The sequence below is a fragment of the Orbicella franksi genome, chromosome 10, assembly GCF_964199315.1.
Source record: "Orbicella franksi chromosome 10, jaOrbFran1.1, whole genome shotgun sequence".
NCBI classification, from domain to species: Eukaryota; Metazoa; Cnidaria; class Anthozoa; order Scleractinia; family Merulinidae; genus Orbicella; species Orbicella franksi.
In genome coordinates this window covers 11,839,997-11,866,372 of record NC_138154.1, presented here as the reverse complement: position 1 = coordinate 11,866,372, position 26,376 = coordinate 11,839,997, and the positions used below count along the sequence as shown (strand labels likewise).

The window sequence follows — 26,376 nt, the reverse complement described above, 5'->3', positions numbered from 1 at the left end:
CAATCATTAATAATATTTTTTACAGCAGATATAAAAACTGCAGCAGTACAAAAAAAAATTACTATGACATAAATATTATAGTTCAACAAAATGATAAATATACCTTCAATCAATAAATTTGAATTAACAAAACAAATTCTTTCTTACAAGCAGGACACCATTGATGGCAGCCTAGATGACACTGAGGCAACCAACGAGGGCACTGCCACGGAATCAGACATCAGTGCACATGCAATTGGAATAGCGTATTCCCTCGTAAACACATGCCTATCTCAGTTATGTAAGTATTTTTACAAAAAGACCAAAACTTCCCTACTTTGATTTAATATTTACACGACATGTGTTATCAGCATTCAATACAGTCCTTTGAACTTACTAGCATAACAAATAGTGGCAAGTGAACATCAGAAACCAGCCAATTAAAATAAATAGCACCAAGTTGAATGCTAGATGGTCATCCATAGTTGCAGGCCATGTTTTTCCACCAACTAGAAATAATGTTGGAACTATGCAACTATACTGCAATTTGATTTTTAAGGCAATAATACTCTTTCAACTACAAGAATAATGTGACTATATTTAATTGATTTTTCACAAAGGCACACTTAATGACAAGACCCATGTACTATATGGCAGTGGGTCCAATGAGGACAAAGATACACCATTTGATATTTCGTCCAATGCAACAGATGGCATGAGCAAGGTGTTTGCAGCAATATTATCAACACCAGGACCCATTGTTAGCTTCTCCATCCTGGTTAAAAAGGGCGTGTTCAGGAGAAGCACCGCAAACACCCTCGCAAATAAAGAGTTAATGCTGAAAGCAGTGAATCAACTTTCACAACTTCACTTTGGGCACATAGAAAATTTCTCCATTACTTCTAACAATTCAAAGGTAGGTAACCAAGGCTACTATTTTTGACAAAACAAAAAAACCAAAACAGTTAAATACACCATTCCATCACCTTCTAAAAGACCTAACTTAAAAAAATCATGAACCAAAAACTACAAGTTAATGCAAACGATCCAAAGTAAGCAAGAACAGCTCAAAAAATGGTACATCTTTGTTACAAGTTAAAACAAAATCCAAAATACTCGTATGTACTACAAACTGATATCATATCCGTACTAACTAGGTCCAATCATCAAGTAACAAGAAGATCTGTTAGATCTTATAACCGCGCTTTTAAAATTTAACTGTTTGCTTAGCACTACCGTCGGAACGCAGTGCACATTCCAAAGCAGTCATTGATGATTCTTTTCTTACTGTAGACATCACATCACTTGATCAACACAAACTGTATTATTGCACCATCAGTGGTAGCCATTGACAAATCTCCGATGACGTAATGGTCTTAATCTTTGTAGAACTTTCTTCGGGATATGTATGGGCATGAACGATATAAATGACACGATAATAACACTATTAACAACAGCTTTCTTTCTTAAAAGTCATGATTAAATTTAATTGGTGTTTTCCACGAGTAAAGGGCTAGTAAAGTAGTCACACAAGTCATATAATTTAATAATAAAACTCTATCCCGACCGATGTATCGATTTTGGTCACTCCAGTGACCACAGATTGAAAACGTGACAGAAAATTGGCGTTACTTTCGATTCTCACCAAATTTGGACAGTGGGATGATCTCATCATTAGCGGTATCATTAGCCAATTATAGGCCATCTTTCAGCTCTTTTCGTCATGTCCCCCCCACGGGAGAATTTTGTCAAGTTAGCTAATTTAGTATGCAAGCCAACGTAATGGCGGTCACCGTCGACGAAATGTTTATTTGCTCAAAAATTGCGGCCAAATCTTTCGGAGATAGAAGTCAAGACATTTGTAAGGATACAGAAAGTAATTTGGGACCAGTTGCTGGCTTCTAAGACTGAATTTATCCAGAAGTAAGCTGTATTTTCGTTTTCGTGCCGAAAGCCACGCGATGAATTAATATTATCGGCTTTTTCTGCTGTCTTGTTCTGTTTTTTCTCTTGGTCTTTTTTGTAGTCTGCCGAGGCCAGTCTTTCGTCTAAATCAGTTGCAAAAAGTTCGAAAAAGATGTTCCCATTCAAGTTTAAGCTCTCAGCCGATAATTCTGGAGTTTTTTGGCCGAAACGTCAGCTTTGTTATGTTCGTGTTTTTCGGTTGCTATGGGCGACCATGGCTTCCTTTGTTAGGTCAAGTCACAAAAAATGCTAATTAATTCTGGTTTTGTTCGATTTCTATGAAATTTTAACACGATAAAGCTGGATTGTTAAGGAATAGATTTACCGCCTGCCAATGTGTGGTAGCTATTAACGCTTAAGTGATATATCGCTTCGAAATCAGGGTTTCGAAGAGATTTTTTTGCAACGTGTGGGTTCGGCGTGATTTTGAAATCGGAGGTTTTTGTTGACCCCGAAGGAAAAAATATCCAAGAAAGGTCATTTCATCGATGATTCAAACGAATATAAATATGTATATGTTCCGAGCGAAATTTCAGCTGAAAAAATATAATTTTTGACGAACGCTGGGTTTTTAATTTTTTTCCCGCGAAAGTCAGTATCGGAGATGAGATTTATTAATGTTTCAACAGCTTTTGGCGAGTAAACATCACAGGTTGCGTGACTCAAAATTTGGCCGAGTGAAGGCTTGGCTCTGGTCGCATACAAGACGAACAAGAAGATCTGTTAGATCTTAAAACCGCGCTTTTAAAATTTAACTGTTTTCTTAGCACCACAGTCGCAACGCAGTGCACATTCGAAAGTAATCCTTGATGATTCATTGATTACTGTAGACATCACATCACTTGATCAACACAGACTGTACTATTGCACCATCAGTCGTAGCCGTTGCGAAATCTCCGATGACGTAATAGTGTTAATCTGGAACTTTCTTTGGGATATGTATGGGCATGAAGATACGAACACTATTAACAACAGCTTTCTTTCTTAAAAGTGAAGTTTAAATTTAATTTTTTCCTTGAGTAAAGGGCTAGCAAAGAAGTCACACGAGTCACATAATTCAAGAATTGCGCTATCGACGGCTATCTTTAGTACGGTGGTTATTTCCCTACCAATGACGTAATCATTGCATGTCCTGACATGTTCTTTGCTTGGCTTGCAAATATTTCATTTTCCTTCCGATCTATGAACTCGCTGCGATGAAACAGCCAAAGAATTTACTTCATTTGCCTAAAACCACAAGAAATACTCGCAAACTTGCAAATAAATTAATGACCGTCGCTTCTGGCGAAATAAACTTCCAAAGTAAACACGATCTTATTAGTAACGTAGCGAAAGTGAAAGCTGCAACGTCAGCGCATTCCATGGATGACGTAATACCTTTTTTTAGCGTATTTATTATTCCCTTTGAATCCAACGCTTCGATAAAACCAAAAGAAGATATATTTTACCCACAACAAAGGAAACAATATCCGTAAAATTATCCGTGTATTAATGTTTTAACAGCTTCTGGCGGAAAAAACATCACACGTTGCGTGACTCGGAATTTGGCCGAGTGGAGGTCTGCGTCTGGTCACCGACAAAAAAAAAAAAAATAAACCACGGGTAAACCTAGAACCGCGCTCGGCCCATGGCCGCGCGGTTAAAAAAAAACCACGGGTAAACCATGAACCGCGCTCGGCCCATGGCCGCGCGGTTAACTATTTCAATTTAAACAACAATAATTTCAACACAGCTCGAGCTATGAATAGCACAAACAACAGTACACAACAAAATTCAGTCATGTTATTCAGAATTCATTTTCTGATTTTCCCTAAACATTATTTTGTAGGTCTATTTCTTGTGCAAACAAGCACCACCAACGCAAAATGAGGAGGCATTAGTGTTTTCACGGAGACTGGCAGATATCGGAATGTCTTTGCCACGATATATCAAAGCATATGAAACAGAAGATGATGAAAGGTACACAAATATATTAATTTATGTTATATGTTATAAGCCAACACATACACTGTAAAGCAACATTGTAATTCAGAATTTACAAAGGTAACAGTTTATTATACAAAGCCATAATACTAAATTGTTGCAGCAACAACTAGCAAACAGATTGGGGAAAGACAATAATCAAACCAACAATCAATTTCAAAATGTACATCTGCAAAGAATTCCCTGAAAATGCAATTACTTGTTAGGTTATGTCATTCAATGAGATACTATAAGGTAATAATTTTTCATATCAAGATACCCTGACAGGTAGAAATTTAAAAGCCCAAAGCCACTAATACAAAGTGAAAGAACAATAGAATGCCAACATCAAAAACAACAACTACAACAACAACAGTTTAATAGTAAATTGGCACAAATACCAACTAACATACTCAACTACAGTTACTACAAAGAACATATCTTGATACTTCTCTCTTTCTGGTCACAAACAGTGCAAGACATCAGGGAGATTATACGCAAAGAAAAGAAAGTGAAACAAATGGAACGCCTAGAAAACGACAACGCTTAAATGATGAACCAAATCAATAAATAATAATTAAACCCTTTTCCATATTTTTACCTATAGTAACTGGCACCACAATTAACATAAAGAAAACTTCCACAAATTACACGTTCATACCAAGTGAAACATACCCCCAAAAATTACATTTAGTGATTTGATTATTTCAATATTGAATCAGCCGCAAATTCAAAAATGCAATAATCAATTGATTATTGCAAAATTGAACCCAATTGTCTCTCCAAGAATACGACTGATGGATTCCAAGATAACATTTAATATTGATTTCTTTGCATGACTAACAAATTCAATATTCAAAGAATCAATTCATTGTTGCAGTCTTGAAATGACTGACATGTTCAATATTCAAATAAGCATTTTGTTAATGTAATCTTTGGAGGTATGCTTCACTTGGTAGACTGTAACATTATTTGCAAGGTAATCAAACCAAGCAAGGCATATCACATATATAAAAATAATCAGCTCATAAAGATTATTACTCTGTATATAACAACATAACATTTCAAAACAGATATAGGCATCTTCAACACAGTGATGTTGTGAAATACCGACATAACAATTATGTGCAGCCCAATAATTATCTACCCACCACAAGAACAATAATTGGAAACTCTGAGCCTGGTTGAAGAAATCACAAAAAAAAAATCAAACAATTCTTAATGTGTTTTTTGTCCAGATATTCAGATGGAAACATTCCATAAACAAATGGCCATCCTTAAAAAAAAGGGTATTTTATGGGACTACACAATAAGCAGTTGTGCATCCTTAATAATAACAATTGACATTATCGATTTCTCGTGTATGCCTTATAATATTACGAGTTTATATTTCCTATTTACGATTTAATACATAGCAAGGTGCCTAATTTTGATGAATAATGCCAGGATAGATAAAAAGCTAGACCAGAATACAAAACTTAATCCACTATGTTGTTCCAGTTCCAAATATTACACCATTTATTGCATAGTTAATTTCAAAAAAACAGTAATTAATGAGAAATGGTTCCGTAACAGTTTAAGTTATCTTAAGATTGCCTAGTTTAAAAGCCATTAAACGTGCATATGTCACTAGATGTTAGCCTTACAAATATAATGATGGATGTACAGCAAATATCCAATTACAACACACTCGATACAGTAAGCTATCAATAGTGAACTGATTTATAATTTAATAAAAAAAAAATTGAACCTCACCTGTAGACATTCAGCAATGATTTTGAAACAAGGGAGACGATTCCTCAAGATTCGATCGAATCGTGTCGAATCGACAACATTTTCAACCCACTCTCAAAGCCCAGATGCGCTATATTTTATAAGTCTCGTGCAAATCGACTTCCGGTATGACAAATCGACAGCAAGAGACACGATTCGTCACGATTCGATCGAATCGTGTCGAATCGGCAACATTTTCAACCCACCTTCAAAGCCCAGATGCGCTATATTTTATAAGTCTCGCGCAAATCGACTTCCGGTATGACGAATCGACAGCAAGAGACACGATTCGTCACGATTCGATCGAATCGTGTCGAATCGGCAACATTTTCAACCCACCCTCAAAGCCCAGATGCGCTATATTTTATAAGTCTCGCGCAAATCGACTTCCGGTATGACGAATCGACAGCAAGGGACACGATTCGTCACGATTCGATCGAATCGTGTCGAATCGGCAACATTTTCAACCCACCCTCAAAGCCCAGATGCGCTATATTTTCTAAGTCTCGCGCAAATCGACTTCCGGTATGACGAATCGACAGCAAGAGACACGATTCGTCACGATTCGATCGAATCGTGTCGAATCGACAACATTTTCAGCCCACCCTCAAAGCCCAGATGCGCTTTACTTTCTAAGTCTGGCACAAATCGACTTCCGGTATGACGAATCGACAGCAAGGGCCACGATTCGTCACGATTCGATCGAATCGTGTCGAATCGACAACATTTTCAGCACCCCCTCAAAGCCCAGATGCGCTATATTTTCTAAGTCTGGCCCAAATCGACTTCCGGTACGACGAATCGACACCAAGGGCCACGACTCGTCACGATTCGATCGAATCGTGTCGAATCGACAACATTTTCAGCCCACCCTCAAAGCCCAGATGCGCTATAGGCCCAAATCGACTTCCGGTATGACGAATCAACAGCAAGGGCCACGATTCGTCACGATTCGATCGAATCGTGTCGAATCGACAACATTTTCAGCCCACCCTCAAAGCCCAGATGCGCTATATTTTCCAAGTCTCGCGCAAATCGACTTCCGGTATGACGAATCGACAGCAAGGGACACGATTCGTCACGATTCGATCGAATCGTGTCGAATCGACAACATTTTCAGCCCACCCTCAAAGCCCAGATGCGCTATATTTTCTAAGTCTGGCCCAAATCGACTTCCGGTATGACGAATCGACAGCAAGGGACACGATTCGTCACGATTCGATCGAATCGTGTCGAATCGACAACATTTTCAGCCCACTCTCAAAGCCCAGATGCGCTATATTTTCTAAGTCTTGCGCAAATCGACTTCCGGTATGACGAATCGACAGCAAGGGCCACGATTCGTCACGATTCGATCGAATCGTGTCGAATCGACAACATTTTCAACCCACCCTCAAAGCCCAGATGCGCTATATTTTCTAAGTCTGGCCCAAATCGACTTCCGGTATGACGAATCGACAGCAAGGGACACGATTCGTCACGATTCGATCGAATCGTGTCGAATCGACAACATTTTCAGCACCCCCTCAAAGCCCAGATGCGCTATATTTTCTAAGTCTGGCCCAAATCGACTTCCGGTATGACGAATCGACAGCAAGGGCCACGATTCGTCACGATTCGATCGAATCGTGTCGAATCGACAACATTTTCAGCCCACCCTCAAAGCCCAGATGAGCTATATTTTCTAAGTCTCGCGCAAATCGACTTCCGGTATGACGAATCGACAGCAAGGGCCACGACTCGTCACGATTCGATCGAATCGTGTCGAATCGACAACATTTTCAACCCACCCTCAAAGCCCAGATGCGCTATATTTTCTAAGTCTGGCGCAAATCAACTTCCGGCATGACGAATCGACAGAAAGAGAAACGACTCGTGTCAATTCCATCCAAAAGGGTCCTCGAATCGACATCCGGTTGGTCGAATCGTCAATTTAAAACACGAATCGACTCTAGTTGGGTGTATTGGACAACCCTCCAAGGTTTCGCAAAAATACTACGCTATGTGTCATATCGTTAACTCTCTTGTCGGTTATTAGAAATGCGGTCAAACATTTTCTTTCTATTTGATATTTTACTTTCTTAACCCACCTTGAAGTTCCTTAACTATGTACGGCTCACCACCTGCACTACAAAATTGTTCTTTGTTACACATCTTTATGAAGACATTGTAACTTTTGGCAGAATCAAGTCTTTGTAAAACTGCTCTATTTGATGTGGCATCCACATGATATTCACAGTCTGGAACAGAACCTTGGCTAACATGATGATAATTGCAGTAAACCACATGTTTACCAGGAGTACCATGCCAGGAGGAATTGCGTGCCAACTGGAAGAAACGATGGCAAATAAGTATTATTAAGAGTTGAAATAGAGGATATTACATGGCCGCACGGAGATAAGAAATTTATCTTCGAGTGTTGAAAAATATTTCACGAGTGAGCGCTGCGGACGATTGAAATATTTTTCAACACGAGTAGAGAAATTTCGTATTTCCAAGCGACCATGAAATTTTCTTTTTTATTAGATACAATTCTCATAGTACATAACGACGTTTTTGAAGATTTCCAACCATGGATGAGGTGCTTTATCATATCCAAACTGATCAAGGGTGGGGTAGGTGCTGTCAGCTGAAGCCAAAGGATGATGCTGAAAACACTTATCAAGACTTTCATTACTAAATTTATACTAGAGACAAATTATCCGATGCCGGATTTATATTGGGAGACATTGGTTTATCCAACTGATACGGCCTATCAGTCTGACATGGATAAATAGCCTAAGTATAAATCCGGTGTCTAGACGAATTAGGTGGCAAAATTGATCTTGAACTGATTCATCTGTCAGCACGACTTGCAGACATGCTGAGACGGATCAGCCCAAGACAAATTAATGAAGAGATTGTCTGTAGTTTACAAAAAGACAAGGCTATTAATACTGCTTCCTGTTTACATAGCTGAGGATCCCGTTAATTTAAAAAAGCAATTTTCAAGTTTTTCAAGAAAACACCTCTATGCAGAGAGAGGTTAATGATATTGACAAACCAGATGCACAATGAGGTGAAATGAATTTTAAATCACATCCATTGGGATTTATCATAACCTGGGGCTTTACTCGTTGACAAATTCCTGCAGATAACTTCCAATTCATTTGAATTCATTCAGGTGTGTTGTTGTTATCCCCAAGGAATCAACAACAAGAAGACTTTATTGCAGGTATGGCTTTTGCCAGGTTAGGACCGATGCTAGAAAAATAATTACGGATTATTAGTCTCAGACAAATAAATCGTCCCTAGTGTAGATTTGGCCACTACTCTGGATACACAAATTAACAAATCAAATATTTTTTATCGTTATTATACAATGTTGGCTTGTAAGGAAAATATTAACCAAACTTTTTTAAGTCATAAGTGGAACCAAGGAGTAGAGATTAGAGAGATTGTGGGAAGGCAGAAGAGAAGCAAAGTGGGAAAAAAGGAAACAGAAGGAAGTTAAGCACAGAGCTTACAAGACAGTCAGGCAGGGGGGGGGGAGAGGGACACCAAAGGATGTTAAACAGGTAGCTTACCAGACAGGCAGGCAGGCAGAACAGAAGAAGGGTGGGAAGAAAGGAAACTGAAGGCATGGTGGGGGGTGGGAGAGGGGGGGAAATCCCTTAATGTAGGTATGTGCAGCCCCAAAGGGCTAGGTTTTCAGCATTTTTGTCAGAAATAGGGTATCAATTTCGGCCAACTTGGTCATAAATAGGGTATGGTTTTTGCACCCTAGTCTTGAACTGGATATGCTTTTAAGAAGATTATAAGCTACTTTCTCAGCAGTATCGATAAGACCATCAACAAAAGCCCTTCACAAATTATATTTACAACAATTTAACATTGGTCTAAACTAGGGAACTAATTATAAAGCAGGTCTGAACAGGGTATCGATTTTAGGGCCAGGTCATAAAAAGGCTATCAAATTTTTCGTCAGGTCATAAACACATGTATGGTAGGAAATATCACATATTTCGGTCATAAACAGGGCCGTTATCTTTTTGGGAAAGCGGGCCACACACCCCTACCCAATTTTTCTGGCAGTACCCACCCCGGGACTGAAGGGTGCTAACCAGGGAGTTTGCCAGACAGGCAGGCAGGCGGACGAGAAGGAAGGTGGAAAAGTAAGTAGCTGACCACTCAGTAACAATGAAAAGCCATCAGTTGAAATCATTTCTAGTACCTTTAAATAAAAAATGTAATATATATTACAATTATTAAACTGTAGCTTCATTACCAGTTTCCTATATAGGCAGTGTAATTTAAAAAGCTAATACACACCTCCCACTCTACTGTAACATTCCTCAGAGCAGTATTACCAGGGAAGATTGCTGACCAATCTCTTATCACCTTCGATGGAGTATTTGGTTCTAAAATTTAAATTGCAAAACAACTACAGAAATATTAACAATGAATTAAATTAATTACATTGTAGTTGCAGTTTCTATGTTTTAACTGTACTATTTAAAAAGTATTTACAATGTAAATAGTCATTTTCTTGCTCAAAAAGAAAATCTTGTGAACCTTTTTGTATCAGCACATGACTGTATTTTAAAGCTCGGTTGCTGAATTATTGGACCATGGAAAATGCATCTGACAAGTTAACTAGCAATATTAATAACTTTGTGCTAGTACAAGAGGTTTTATTCATGTACACACATGTACAATGCAAGCCAAGCAAGCGGTTCAGAATTCGGAGTTAGTAAAGTAGTATTAAATATGCTTTCTAAAGCAAAACACCTTTGTCTGAAAGGAGTCTACTTATATCTCCAAGAGTTTAAACTGCACATACAAAAAATAAACAATTTTGATCTAACATGCTTGTACAGCTGTATCAGCTGGCACAGAAGACATACCCCCAGCTGGTGTTTTCACAATGCGTGGTCCTTGCACTTCACTTGGAGCACTCTTCTTTCCTTCTTCATTAACAAATCTGACTATTATGTAGACGTAATACTCCATAAATGCCTTCAATCGCTTGAGCAAGGTAACCTCTGTCAAGCTGTTTTTAATAGATATAACCTTGGTCTACAAGGGAAGAGTAACAAACAAAAGATCTTCATCAGGCTCCATGCATGAATATATATATGCATCTGTTTAACTTTCATTTACAGTATGCAGTTTCATCTACATGTAGTTGGTTTTTATCTAACTGATCAACTTATTTACTGTGAAACTCAAAAACCATATTTACAATAACTGCAGCAGAAGTTCTCTCGTGCTCATTGGCTGATTTTCATTGTCATCACGCGCACTGACACATGAATTTACAATTTATGTGATGTTCACGAAAGAAGCAGGAGCGGACGATTTGACAATTTGTTATAATTGTAAAAAACAAATTGATATTAGTTTTTCATGCATCTGTCCTGTAATGGCCAATAAATTTTGTCATAAAATTGTCAAAGTGGTCTGCAGATCCACCCGGCTATCGCCTTGTGGATCCACAGCTACTCTGACAATGTTATGACAAAATTCAGGATCAATAACAGGACAGATGCATGAAAAACAGGCATCAATTTATCAAAAAAGAAAAACAGAAATATTTAAGGAAATATCTTATTGTGTAGCAATGAAAAAGCCAATTAGACACTGACAAGGAAACCAAATAAAATTATTTGCAAACAGCAACTGTTTATTATTTTGCAGTTGAGAGGTTTGCTGGAATTTCCTGAACTTTTTTGTGATTGGTCAGTACACGACATGTCAGAATCAAACTAAAGTGTTCACGGTCTTTCGAGTTACGCTGTAAATTTTTCAGAAAGGTTGCTCAGAAGACTTAGGGTGAACTTCAGCCACCTTCAATAAACAATGCACCAAGGATGACAGTTGGCAGACTTTCCGTGCCTTTCTACTAACTTTAGTAAATTATCCTCTGAACATCTTCTGAAAACAATTTGCACCAGTGAATATTATACACCTTTTGCCATGGTATTACCCCCTTAATTTGCACCATCCCTTGTTACACTTCTTGCTCTTGAGCTAACACTTTCAAGAACTGCACTGATGTTAGCGAATCAGTATCAACTGAATAATTTTTGGTATTTAACTCTTACTGTGAAACTCAGGAAACCGTGGACAGTCCAGAAATAGCATATTAAACAAGACGAGTCTGAACATCATTGAAGATCAAGTTTTATTATTACAAATCTATAGAAAGGTTTTTACAATATTTCAGCTCTTAAACTTCAGGGTCATATAGTCATGCAGCTAGATCAAAACGAGTCAACAGCTATATCAAGGCTAATAAGGCATGTACACAGAGCAATGACAATACATGATATAATTGTTGTGATTGGCATTTTTCCATGATCACATGATGTATTTCCTCTTTACTGAATAAATTAGTGTATGTTTGGATTCACTCGTGGCTGGTCATTACAGTAATTAAACAGATCAAAGATCTGGTAACTCTCTAGAGGCTTTGATGCCCTCATTAACGTTAGGCTTTAAGTTCTTGATGTAGCCTCGAGAAATACTAACTGCACCTATCCAATTGAGATAGCATCAGTAACAATTATTGGTTTGAGGTTTGTTCACATGTATTGAACTTTACTGTGACTTGTCAGTACACAACTGACCTGTCAGAATCAAACTAAAGTGTTCATGGTACTTTTATCAGTTTCACAGTAAACCAAGAATAGTTTTTCAGTTTTATTATAGACCTCAGTGTGTCACTTCAAATCAACTAAAAGAAAAACAACAGCAGTAGAGTTACACTATGCAATACCAACAAACCTTGTTTTCCATTTCATTTCTTGCATGGTACAGTATTTTGTATTCCATCTTTGTGTATCTCCATGCAGCCCTTGCAGTCCAGCTGACTCTTAATTCATTCTGCTTATCAGTTGTGACAACATTGAAACTCAAAGGAGGCAAAGGGGTAGCTTAAAGTTAGAAAAAGTCAAAAACAAAAACGTTAGATTGAATTAATTCAAAAACAACAAAATATAAATTTTACAATACATGTAGCTGGCAGACAGGGAAATATTAGCCAGGAAAGCACAGAGCATAATACACATTAGTGCAACACATGACAACAACACAAAGTGCAACCTGTGTCACAATTATTAGTGTTTTACACAGTCTGAGAAGTACAAGTGTTCATGAATACATTTAATTGGACAGGCACATTTTCAAGCGGCAGCCTGCAGTGAGTATACAGGCCATGTAGTTCTAAATTTGTGGATCCATAAGGGTTTTCCTCACCCAGTGGCCCGTACAGTCAACAAAGCAACCAAAGTGTTGAGGATGGGGGAGGGGTGGTGTGAGGGGACATGCACCGCAGAATGGAGGGTAGGGTGCATTACTACAATTAGGCCAAATGGATTGGAGCTGGTCAGCTACACATGTACCATGCAATCTTTTGTGGTCAATTCTACCTTAACTATGGGTGAGGATAGGGAGGGGAGGGACAGGAGCAGATGGGAGGGGACGTAAAGGAAACATCTTGGGAGAGAAAGGCTATATTCAAAAAAACACAAATATCCATTTGAAATATTGTACATGTCAATAAAAACTCTATCTTTATTGCATTTCCACTTGTAAGTAAACAGCCCTCAGTGACCATTTAAGGAGCAGACTTTTCAAATCAAAGACATGATCAGTTCTATTGATGCAAGTTCAAATCCCTCACCTAATTGTTTCATATCTTCAACAAACATACAAATGAATGTATTTCATTATGACTATGATTTTCATGGTTAGTGCAGAGATCAAAATATTTAAGGCAATAAATAAATCCTTTTCAACAAGATATGTCCCTCACTTCACCCTACATGTATGATGCATGTATTGGCCATGGGACATTGTTGTTTTGTTAACTAAAGATGAACTGACCCAGTGTGTACTCAATGTTGTGCATTTTGCATTTTGCACCTTTAGACAATTGGAAAGTCAAGACACTTTAAAAGTACTGATAGGAATTCAGACCTAAAATATCAAGGATCATAACTTTCAGAACATTGTTATTACCACTGAAGGCAATATACATGTACATGTGCCACACCCAACACACGATGCGTTACCTGAATACAGTGGAATGAATGGTAGATATCGCCAGCTTGTCGCACTTCCAACAGCATTCTCAGCAACTACAGACACTGTATAGTTACAGGCTTTCTCACACGGGGAAACAAAATCTCCACTACATTGTAGCACACAGAAGAAATCTTTATCTATACTCAGAACATTCATAGGTCGGCAATCTGGGTTACTGCTCCAATTACAGACACTATTATTTGTAGTGAAGGAGTCATTCAAACACAGCTTGACAGAGTAATTAACAGGCAAACCTCCAGTAACACTTGATGCTGACCAAAACACACGATACTCTCTCTCAAGGTCCATGGCACCCACAACACTGTATCTTAAATTACGTGGAGGACTAGGTTGATCTGAAGAGAAAAAAGGAAACATTTAACAGCTGGATTAGCTTCATAAAGGAAACTAAGAGCTTTAATCTGAAACTACTCAAAAAGTCTTATTAATATACTGTAAATATTTTGAATGCTTAAAAATAGACAGACAGTTTAAATTACATCATCCAAAATTTTTTGATAGTAAATGTACTTAAGGCTTTTCACACAGGAGGGTCCAAACTTAATTGAAATCATAACTCTTAATTCAGTTACCTGCCACTATAAGAGATATGTTAACTCCTTGTGACATATGACCAAGTTTTGGGCCACACCAGTAAATTCCATTGTTTTTGCTGCTTGTACTTGATAATGTCAGTTGTACTGTGGCAGTATCAATATGCTGTACTTCACCAAATAACCATTTCCTGTTATGTTGCCATGTTAAATTCAATGCCTGCGTATAATTTCCCACTGAAACAGTGCAGTTTAAAACAAATGTAGAGTCCCTCAATGAATAGTACAAATTGTTGGGCCTTTCTGGTTGAAGTTTAAAATCCAAAACTGAAATTAAAAGTGAAAAGAATCTTCTTTTGGTATCAAATAATAATTTATTACTTATGCTTTAATTGTGAATATTTCAAATGCACTTATTGTATTTAGCATTATTTATAATATTTACCTTGTACTGTTCCAGAAAATATCTCCACCCCATTCTCTGGAGGGTTTGAATATCCATACCCCTCCCACAGAAAGCTTTTTAGTTTAAACCCACCCCCCCCCCCCCCCATGTCCCCCAGCCAATGCCTCTGGAAATTCTAGTTTTGGTTTACTTTGAATTCCTTTAGAAACTTTGGCCTTTAAGACCTCCCCCTCTCCTGTGAAATTTCCACAAACCCTATTTGGAGTTGGTTATTGGATATTTTCTGGAAGCACACCTTAGGACTCAATCTTCAGTCATAGGGAAAGTAGCCATTTACTGTACATACTGAATGTTACAAATCTTACAATTCCCCTAAGCCAAGACTGGAACAATTAAGGACTCATGTGAGTGTTTCCCCCCCATCCCCCCCTCCCCCCCCCCCCCCCCGTCCTCTCATATTACATGTGCCTTGACAGGAAGTTGAAAATCTCTGGTAAGAGAGCTTTTAGTATCTCACTATTCCCAGCTTAAAACATTCTCACAAAACGTTTTCTCAAACCATTTTTTTTTCTTTTTTCTTTGAAGAGTCAAAACACATTCTCGGGTATGTCCAAGCATATGAAAAAAAGATTATGTTTCATTAAAGTAATTCTGATCTTGCCTGACATCAAAATCAGGCCTCACAATGACTAAAATGTCTTTCATGCAGAATATCAATCATCTATTTACTTCTTATCTGTCCATGTTTCCTTTCTAGCCTAGTTGTATTTATTAAATCTTTATCTCTTTGTCTGCAGTCCACATAACCAAAAAACCCTTACACAAGAGAGGGCATAGGGAGGGGAGGTGAATGGCAAATGTGAGACTTGATGAGAAGGCGAGACTAACATTTTTGTTTGCAAGCCTAATAGCAACTCTAAGCCAAGTGGAGTGTTAACTGGGACATTCTTCTGCCTTTCTGATTATATGGTGTGTTTTTTACCAAGTGCTGCAGTATCAAAAAAAATATTAAATTGAAAAAAAAAAAATTATTAATTTTATCCTGGAATGACAATTTAGTCCCAGACTTGCACTACACTGAGCTTGAGAGGGTTTGAATACAAGGTCTTTTGGTGACAAAACATATATAAGCTGTAGTTCATAAATCATTAACTAAAGCTTATGTATTGTGTGTTATATATTGTGTTTCACTTGAGAAGCACAAGTTCCTTAAACTTATTAGGAAACTAAGACAAAAAACGGAAACTCAGGTCCGTAACATTCAAACGTGGACGCAGCACATTCTAGCCCGTTAGTAAGCTGAATTTTATGACATACGTAGTTAAAAGATATGAAGATTAAGTTTTTAAGTTAAACTCGTGTTACAACCATCACTGAAGCTGTCAGTCAAATAAAAACAAAAATCTTCAATAAAGCTTCACATTGAAACTTACCACTTAATAACGATCCGTCAACAGTAGCCAAAAGAGATGAAAACACTACCAACAGGACAAGTACAGGAAAACACGATTTCCTCATCATCTGATTCGGCACGCACAATCAGCACAGTACATTTACATGCCTGAACGCATAAATTTTTAATCTTTCGCTGTCTTTTACGAAGACTCGTAAATGCAGATGTTCTTCGCTTCGATTGAGAAAAATCTTCACCGGTTCGTCACATGTTGGACTATTTTTCCTTTTTTTCCACCTCAACTAAATAAAAAAGATTATAAAGTTGATTTAGTTCCACCATAGTTATTTCCTCAATCTCGTGATCATGGTTGCCTGGAACAAGCGTCAAGTATGCATTATTCTACTGTCCTGAACCACTTCATGGGGAGGACTGGGAACTACCCCCGGCCCTCCATCGACTCCTGATCCTGACAAAACTTCAGCATTGCACACTTTGGTTATTTCGTTTGTTTCTAGTTTGTTTGATTTTTGTTTTTCTTTTGTTTTGTGTTTGTTTTTGTATTTTGTTTGTTTGTTTGTTTTGTTTGTTTTGTTTGTTTTTTTTTGGGGGGGGTGAGGAGGTGAGGGAGGGGTTAAAACAATACTGTGGGACAGGAGCATATCACATATGCTCCTGTTTGAGACACTTCTGGTGCAACGTTAAATGACTTGTCTGACCACAGGGGACCCGAACACTGCATTAAAAATAAAATTTTTTAAAAAAGTAAATAACTGCAGTGTTATCTACCAGTGTTTCTGTATCTTTTTTAGTCGTTTAAAAGGGCTTTGAATAGAATCGAAGAAGTTTACATTTCGGATATTATCTCAAGCTATCTCAGTCTGCTGCTTTATAAATGTGACGCTCCGATTACTTCTAAAATTTCCATTATCGTCGTTAATTCGTCGAGGAAGAGATTCCCCCATGTAATCAGAACGTCACATTTACAAAGTGGGGTAAAGTGCTGGTTAGAAAACACATGACCCACCCCTCCCATTTGGCACAAAACTGACTGACCCACCCCTAAATGTAGGTTGAAAGTCACATGACCCACCCCCTACAAAACATGACAGTTTTGGTTGCCTAATCCCACAAAATCACATTTTGTGTAGGCGACTGTGTTACCATTTACGTTTTTGATTTATTTCTCGACAATAATACAAAATCTTCTAAAAACTGAATATTGTCTTCCTTGACTCTTGCAACCTTCCACCCTCATGATGGCGGCCGGGTTACCTTTGATCACAAAGCTAAAAAGAACAAGCAGCTGACCCAACTTCAAAGGGAGGGAAGCCTGATGAAGTGGTTGCTATTTTCAGGGAGGAAAACGAAGAAAAATTGACATGCCAGAAGAGCTTGAACGTTGATGTTTATGAGGGAGGACGGGTTACCCATGGACTCACAGGACAAGCAGCTGACCCAAACTCCAAAGGAAGCGAAGCCTGATGAAATGGTTGCTACTCTCAGGGAGGAAAACGAAGAATACTTGATATGCCAGGAGAACTTGACCGTTGATGTTCATGAGGGAGGGCGGTTTACCCGTGGACTCACAGAACAAGAAGTTAACCAATCTCCAGAGGAAAGGAAGCATATTATATTGTGAGCAGCCAAGGGATGTCGAGGACACTTGGCTGTAACTGGAAGAACGATGACTTAGTCAGTGGACAAACATGAACGAACTCATAAACTGGACTTCGATTTCTGTCTGATCATAATTAAAACTAAATAACTGTATTCTTGAGTTTCTATGTTTTGCACCTATTACGGTATTTATATATATGAAATAAGAAAATTAAACAGAAGCTTTTAAAGTGACAGCAATTAGTGACGTAACGTTCTAGAAACCTGTATGATTAAGAATAAGGGCAATATACAGTCAGGAGCAATTTGTAGACTGCTCAGTTTAATACCTCGCTGTATTTACTTAAATTTGTGTATTTTATAGAGGCATATTCAGCTTTTCGATAATTTGCTTTATTTGCTCATAATTGCCATTCAAGTTCAAGCTTTTATCATAGTTATATGTATTTAGCTTTGGAAAATAGCGTGGTAATCGTTTGAATCCGTTTTTAATATTTGCTTGCCGGCTATTCGCATTTAGCCTTTGTCTTTGCCTCAATGCAATTTTTAATTTCCGTGGTAATTATCATCAATATTTAGATTTGTGTTTACTTGTCATAATTGTTAAACATTGCATTTTGAAAAGCCAACAACAGCTTTATTTGCCAGAGTTTAATTACAAGATATTTCCTCTGTTATCACATTTTGCCAGTTTCTAATTAAGCTTGTGGATTTTTTTGCCAATAAGTTCATGTTCTGAACCACTGAGTCTGTGATCTTCGTTTAGTCCAATAGGAGTTTATTTAACCACCTGTTATTTGCTAATTTATCTCATTGAAAGTTGAAACACTTGTTGTTATGTATACTTTAACGGTCTCGTCTAGATAATGCTATTAATATTTAGATATTTTGTTTTAAGTGAGAACTTGCGGAACGAAGCCGCTCCTTAACGCCATACAACTCATTAGCCATTCATTACTTTTGATTTCGTTGGATCGCTTTCAATTGAAGCTAATTGAGAGTAACTTAGTTCGAACTTTCCCGTCCAAGTAACATACGTTTGTAACAATAAGTTCTTAAGTTGAAACTACAATTTTTTGTTATGTACCAGTCAAATCGAAGCTTCAACATCCCCCTCCCGGGCAAGCCCCCGGGCATTTGGATTTAACTTTTCAGTAGCTTCTATTATGCTTGTGATGATGTTTATGTAAACATGGTTTAATAGACAACACCAAAGAGAACCAAGGCCCTACATGCCACGAGGCACGAGGAGGACAGGTAACAGGTAATAACCAAAGAGAACCAATAACAAAATTGACAAATTTTGATGTCGAATTATTATCAATAAACCCTTAATATAAAAGTAGCGTTTTGTCGATGTGGATCAACTGCATGTAAGTATTACACTAGATCAATTTTCTACTCGTAGAGAAACACGTAGAGAATATTTCAATTTAAAATAAGTATATTTAATACCTCTGTTTCGATTGAAGCCAATTTTGTTAAATATTGGATATATCAGTAAAAGAGAAGCAATTACAAAGTTTTCAAATTTTGATGTCAAATTATTAAACCTTTAATTATGTAAACTTTTATTAGTATAATTGAAATAATCATATTAGCACTCTGTCGATGTAGAACATAACTATTAATTTATATGCTGCTACCGCAATGTCAGTGCCAGTCAATGCAAACTTTCAAATTTGCGTAGTTTTTAAAAGGAATTTAAACTATTTAAAGAATATATGAGTGTAAAATATGTTTGTCTCTGTTGAAATCATTTTTGTTACTTCCTTGCCCTTGTTTCTTTTGCCTTCTGCATTGGCTTTGCACGGTTTTCCTTCTTTTTCTGAAGATGGCTTACCCAAATCTTCACTTCATTTAAGGAAAGGCAACACTTTTTAGCTAATGTGATAAGGCCGTCTTCGGCATCAATCCCCGTCTTGAAGACCTCTTCAATAATTATAATACGGAACAAAGCTTGTGTAAGCCTTTGGTTTTCAACCAACCCGCCACGAATCCGCAATCTTTTCCTTTGAATTCATCAAAGTTTGTTTCCGCGATTGATTTATCAACCCACGTGGATTCATCGGGACACGTGACATGAAATCGAGGCTAGGGATCAAATTCCCTACCCGGTATTAGTGGTGATCAAATGCCCCGCCCCCGGGAAGACTAAGATGATCAAATTCCTTCCCCCCGCGGGCAGGAAAAGGCGTCAAATGCTCGGGGTATGCCCGGGGGAATGTTGAAACTTCGATTTGACTGGTATATTAGTTGCACTATCCTTAAAGGACTTTGTATCTCGTTGCAATTGCTTTCACATCGTTGAGCAATAGACGCTGGTAAAAGTCATACATAAGCGATCGCAGTTGCAAAGCTCTTTCGATAAGATTTCGATTAAATTTTATGCACTTTTTGGAGAAAACACTGCTGTTGGAACCAAAGCAGTCGGAGTTATTGCTGTTAATTGGTTGTCCAGTTCGTTACTAGATCCCAATACCCAAGAGTGTAACGGCTCTTCCTTGCAAGCGAGTGCCCCGGTTTGTGTCTTATTAGGAGCTTAAGCAATGACGACGGCGAACTCGAGGACAACGCCTAGTGAAAAAATGAATTTATATTTTACCTTCGAATTTAGCAACTGTCTAGATCTGCGCCTATTGGTCTCAGAACTTGCTCAAGCTAAATATGTAACGCCAGCGTTCAATTCCAAATGAAAATGCGAAAAATTAGCCGCCGTCGTTAGCATTCTCCAAAATACGCAGAACTTAGTCATTTCACGTTGTTGTTTTGCAGAGGACGGCAAAGAAATGTACAAAGATTTATAACGCACGTGCCCAGCCATTGATTTGCTCATTAAACCCTTTTGATTGGTGGACTTCTTGTTCCCGTTGCCGTCGTGATTTGCTTAAGCTCCCTCGTCGTAGTTATTAATAGGGAGTTTTAGCATGCAAACTACGACGTCGGCGATGGCGACGAGAGCGACACTAAACAAAAGGTTTAATGGACAGTTTAAGTGATGACGACGGCGATGGGAACAACGCCTTGTAAAAAATGAAGTTATATTTTACCTTCGAATGTCACAACAGAAATGTACCAAGCTAAGATTCAAAACGCACGTGCACAGCCGTTGCTCTGTTCATTAAACCTTTTGTTTGGTGTCGCTCTCGTCGCCGTCGCCGTCCTGGTTTGCTAAAACTCCCTAATGAGCGGAACAATAGCTGTGCCCATGCGTTTTGAATCTTGGTACATTTATTTGCCGTCTTCTGCAAAACAACAACGTGAAATTACTACGCTCTATGTATTTTGGAGAACGCGAACCGCAATGGCTAATTTTTGGTATCTTCTTTTGAACTGAACACTGTCGGTGCATGTTTAGTCTGAGCAAGTTTTTAGACCGATACGCGTACTGAACTGATTTACAGAGTTGTGACATTCGAAGGTAAAATATAAATTCATTTTTTACAAGGCGTCGTCCCCATCGCCGTCGTCATTGCTACAACTCTCTATTCCCCAGGAAAAGGACAGGTTCCTATATAAAAAGGACGAGGATGCTTGTCGGAAAGTTTGAAAAGAACCCTTAAGAGGTTCCAAGATCCTGTTTTGTGGGCTTGGCTAAAATATTTTCTGCCCCTAAAAGGTACCAAAACTAAAACAACAATTTAACTGACACTGACTTGTTTTCGGCGCAAAACCGTTAAGGTGCTGCGAAAGCTCCTGCTGAGGACCTCTTGAGGCTGAACACTAAGAGGTACCAAAACTGTTTTTTAACCCCTAAAAGGTACGACGAGCACCCCCCCCTGTTCTTTACATGGGGACCCTTGCCCCGGGAATTATCTCGTTAATAAAGCATTCAGAGTTCGCCAGTTCCAGTTCGTTTAAAAAAGAAAAATCTTCCGTTACAATATACTGCTATTTTAAAATAGGACTCACTGTATATATAAACAGTGATTTTGTAGCTCCTTGACTGAGGCGAATTCAGCGCCCATTTGTTTATTTTGTTCTGTCCTTCACTGGACATGGTGGCTTTTTCAGTTGGGCCCAGTCCACACTACGCCGGAGAAATTTGACAATGCAGCTTTATTTCTACGGTTAGGCCTACCATCCACACTAATTCATCATACAAACGGATCTTTTTGAAACCGCTCTTGAAACCGGAGGAATTTGAAAACGCCGGCTTTTTGTTTCCGCGTGAAGAGAAAACATTTAAAAAAGGAGCTTTTCAAAAACGATGGCGTGACGATAATCATGTGATTTCCATGGCTTAGTTTTACTCAAACACATGCAAATCCAAACTGACTGGTGATTGTTGCAATCAGCCAAAAATCGGAACATTTTAACATCTGTCAAGTGACACTAGATAATTTGTCCACTGGGTTTGGTGCAAAATAAGTTTATTTCCAGATGAAGCCTGTAAAAAGCACTGAAAACAAGAATTAACTGTCAAAACTCTAGTTCATCGCACAGAACGAAACAGAAACTTACAAGATCAGGAGCCCATCGCCGATGGGCTCCTGATAGAGGACACAACTGCCATGGTACTCCATTTGCGCGCTGTTATCCGTGGAAGACTGGGTATAGTTATGGCTTGGGGCGAGAAGGACTAGAAACTAAATAAGGGTAAAATGGCGGCCGGCTTGGTTCGTCAAATGAATGCACAAACGGAATAGAAAAGACGTGTCTTCCTACCTCAGTGTTAACATTGATATGCTCAAAAGCGAAAACATTCATCTCCTTGGCGGTAAACTTGACGTTTAGACTCTACGTTTTGAGAACAAGGCGGTGCTGAGGGCTTGAGTTTAGTCGCCATGGTGAGTTACGAAACGTAAACTGTTGATAATGGAGGACATATATGTATTTGTCTATGAAATTTAAATTGAGCTGATTGGCATTTTATCATTTTCTTGATTCGTTTTGCTGCTTTGTATTTGTTTTTTTTTTGGCCGAAATGGAGTGAGACCCTTCAGTCAGGCAGTCGTTATACTGAGAAGCACAAGCAATTGAGCTAAATGTTCTGCATTTGAAGTCATACGAAATCCAATCGAATCGATGTGCTTAAGCTATTCTGCTTTTGATTGCATTTCTTGGAATCAATTAATAGCTTATTACTCGTTTGCAGGTCTTTAGGGCGTGAAATGAGTCAAGGTCTTTATATCAGCCTATGAACGTTTCAGTCTATTTTCCTTAGCCTTTGTCGTTTTTTTTTTTTTTTTTTTTTGCGTTGCCCAAGCAAGCGAGACATTTTGAATTTCAGAGTTATGGTGGTGCATGACATTGAGCTACGAACGCATTTGTCAAAAAACATATACTTATTTCATGATTTTTAGCCCATTCAGAAGTTAAAGTATAAGGAAAGGTGCTTATTTAAATGCTTGTTTGCTCAATACAGATAATCAGTTGCCTAGATAGCCAAAGTAAGTTCCAGATGTTTACACTATTTTCCAACTGCAATATTGGTGTACCGTGGAGGTACACCAACATGGCGGCTCCATACTGGGCTCTGTAAATTGTGCAAAATATTTGGAAGAATATCTGAGGTTTGGGAAAATGCACAGACTTAAAAATTAGAGAAGTGTCATCTTTATTAATCTCCTATACGCAATTTCTTGACTTTATCCACTAAATGGCTTCCGAATAACTTTTTTATTGCATCAGGATTGCATGACAGTGCAAGTCAAGAATTGTTTTGCTGGGGTCAACATACATTAGTTTCTTTCAGCTTTAATGTACAATAATTCGCTGCATAGGTTTCATTCTTGTAAAGACATATAACTCTGTTACAAGAAATTAGCCAGAGAATATCGGTTAGTTCGATATTTTAACTTTGTTATACTTTAGGAAGTTTCTCAGAACATTTTACTTAGGTGTACTCAAAGAGATACATTCGTAAACAAATTCTCTAACGTTTTGCTCCTGTTGCTCAGACGTTCTTGAGTTCGTGCTGGGATTCTACTTGGTTCACGATCACGTCTAAAAATACAATGACGCTTCTGAAGATGCTTTTTATCAAGTTGAAGAGTTGCTAACCCCGGTTGATAGCTCCTTTGGTGTAACATGATTCTTGATAATTTCACTCAAAATGTTCGCTTGTAAATTGATGTCTCATAAGGCTTGCAGAGTGACCCGTTCTGAAAATGCTTAACGTCCTTTAGTGTTGGTCTACTGTGAACGGTACATGTATGTTCGTTTGTATCTGATTTCATTGCCCTAGAAATCATGGAATCCATGCTAACGTTTCACGACACCTTCTATAAATTCCATGTGCTGTACCCATGCAAAGGTGATCGCTTTAGAGATCAGATGACAATCTGTGACTGAACAAGGGAAAAAAAAAAGCGGAGCCAAAATTTAAACCCAGGCCTCACTGCCTGGGTAAATACGCTGTTTTTTAGCACCAGTGCTGATAATCTCAACTACCTGCCTAACATTATTATCATTAATTTTCTATAATTAATACCGAAAGGCATGATAAATTTGATATCAGAAAAATTAACTCTAATAAAACCTTTTTCTACTTTCAACATCAATGTGATCTATTTTTCAGTTAAAGTTTTATGTACAGGCTTAGGCTCATTGAACGTACATGTACATATACTTGTAAGCTTAAGGTTACGTGTGTTATGTTGCTATGGTACGTTGATAAGTAATAGTAATTGGACTGAATGGAGTGCAATTTAGAGAGTAATTGTGCAAGTGAAGCGTGAGGCTGATTTGAAATAACGAGCACGATTACTCCCTGAATTGTACAACACAAGGTCCAATTAGTAATTTATCTTATCTGTAACAAATTTAGGAGCTAAAAATGTCTTTTGAGAACTTCTTTTGAGTGAAAATGTCTGTAGCACTTTTCATAAGTTTTAAAAACTGCAGGAAACATCGCGAAGGAAGCCATTAATTGACGCACGTAATTAAGGGCACAGAATTGAGCAGCGAAGATGCGAGCCGCTAGGAGGGTCTGAGGGTATGCTCCTCCAGAAAATTTTGAAATCTAGAGGTTCAGAAATGCTATTTCCAGCATTCTCAAAGGACTATTTGTAATTTTAGGTATGGTAAAAAATTCAGTTTTCCAAGGGCATCTCTTGGAGATCTTTTGTTGAACAAAAAACAAAAGAAACCTTTTGTTTCACTAAACGATGAAGTCACCAAAATGTGGCATTTGTCGCTAGTTGTTCAAAGTGATACAAGTTTTATTGTTCATATAATTACGCTAATCTCTTGCTGTTGCTTCGCTAGCGCAAGCAAATAAGGCGCTGAATGGGCCGGATTCAAGTTTGTTTTGTTCTGACATCTGTTCGATATGAGGTTGGGCAATTTTTTTTCCCCAGTCTATTTCTCTACTTCTTTCAAAAATCAAAACATTGTATTTAAAAAAAAACCATGCTGTTGAAACTGCTGAAAGTAACTGCTGTCTTGCATCGAAATCCACCTTCAAAGGATTCGCTCCAAAAGATTCCGCTCGAAAAACTGATTTTATTTTTTGCATAGTATTACATTATTTCTCAAAAACGAAGTGCAAATCAACAAAAGCAATTGAAGAAGCTAGTCATAAAAGGGGATAAGTGACGATTTTGGTTGCTTTTCTTTTTTCTTGCTCCAAATTAGCTGAATTTTTGCATGTGGTCTTCAATGTAATAGAAAAACGTGTTCCTGTATTTTTGCCGCTGGTTTTTGCTTCGCTTTATAAAGACGCCGCTAGGAAAACCGAGTGGTTTTTTGCATACGCAATATCCTGAAAACGAAGCAAGGTTTAGCGCAAAAACTACGGGACATTGCTAAACATACCTAAACAAAACTCTATGCGAAATTTGGAGCGTTTTCGACAAAGTTCACTTTTGATTAAAATACCTAACGCCCTTTTCCCGCCGAGGCTGCAAATAAACGAAGCCGGGCCTTTGTTATGATAAACAGAGCCGATCCTTTGTTATAATAACCAAGCCAAGCCTTTGTTATAAGTCGAAGTCTCGCCTCGGTTTATCATAACAAAGGATCGGCCCGCCGCGACCGCAGGGACTTTGATCTCACTTAGAAAGCAGCAAAATGTCAATTTCACGCAACGTATAAGCTCAAAAATGTTGATTTTAGGTCAAAAAAGGTTTAAATGTTGATTTCACGTTAACGCGTGACGGCAAGGATGTTGGTTTCACTTAGAAACCAGCAAAATGTCAATTTTACGCAGCGCATAAGCTCAATGATGTTGATTTCAGGTCTAAGTAGGTTGAAATGTTGATTTCACGTTAACGCGTGACGGCAAGGAGGTTGATTTCTCTTAGAAACCAGCAAAATGTCAATTCCACGCAACGTATAAGCTCAAAAATGTTGATTTCAGGTCAAAAAAGGTTTAAATGTTGATTTCACGTTAACGCGTGACGGCAAGGATGTTGGTTTCACTTAGAAACCAGCAAAATGTCAATTTTACGCAGCGCATAAGCTCAATGATGTTGATTTCAGGTCTAAGTAGGTTAAAATGTTGATTTCACGTTAACGCGTGACGGCAAGGATGTTGGTTTCACTTAGAAACCAGCAAAATGTCAATTTCACGCAGCGCATAAGCTCAATGATGTTGATTTCAGGTCTAAATAGGTTAAAATGTTGATTTCACGTTAACGCGTGACGGCAAGGATCATGGTTTCACTTAGAGACCAGCAAAATGTCAATTTCACGCAGCGCATAAGCTC

At 38.1% G+C, this 26,376-nt stretch overlaps 2 protein-coding genes across 2 annotated transcripts in view; one reads left to right on the top strand and one right to left on the bottom strand.

Moving 5' to 3' along the window:
- Positions 1–16,510, bottom strand: part of LOC145500726 (uncharacterized) — a 31,294-nt gene extending 14,784 nt beyond the window's left edge. The window contains exons 1-7 of the mRNA XM_081480249.1: positions 16,143–16,510; positions 14,343–14,630; positions 13,737–14,105; positions 12,448–12,596; positions 10,566–10,737; positions 9,991–10,079; positions 7,770–8,007 (exon numbers count right to left, since the gene is read on the bottom strand). Coding sequence (XP_081336375.1) covers positions 7,770–8,007; positions 9,991–10,079; positions 10,566–10,737; positions 12,448–12,596; positions 13,737–14,105; positions 14,343–14,630; positions 16,143–16,230 — 1,393 coding nt within the window. The 5' untranslated portion in view covers positions 16,231–16,510. The remainder of the gene's footprint in view (positions 1–7,769; positions 8,008–9,990; positions 10,080–10,565; positions 10,738–12,447; positions 12,597–13,736; positions 14,106–14,342; positions 14,631–16,142) is intronic.
- On the top strand, positions 80–4,707 carry LOC145500729 (uncharacterized). The gene is made up of 4 exons (XM_081480251.1): positions 80–280; positions 600–895; positions 3,773–3,903; positions 4,380–4,707. The coding sequence occupies exons 1-4, from the start codon at positions 91–93 to the stop codon at positions 4,474–4,476; spliced, it is 714 nt and encodes a 237-aa protein (XP_081336377.1). The 5' UTR covers positions 80–90; the 3' UTR covers positions 4,477–4,707.
- Positions 16,511–26,376: the final 9,866 nt, after the last annotated feature.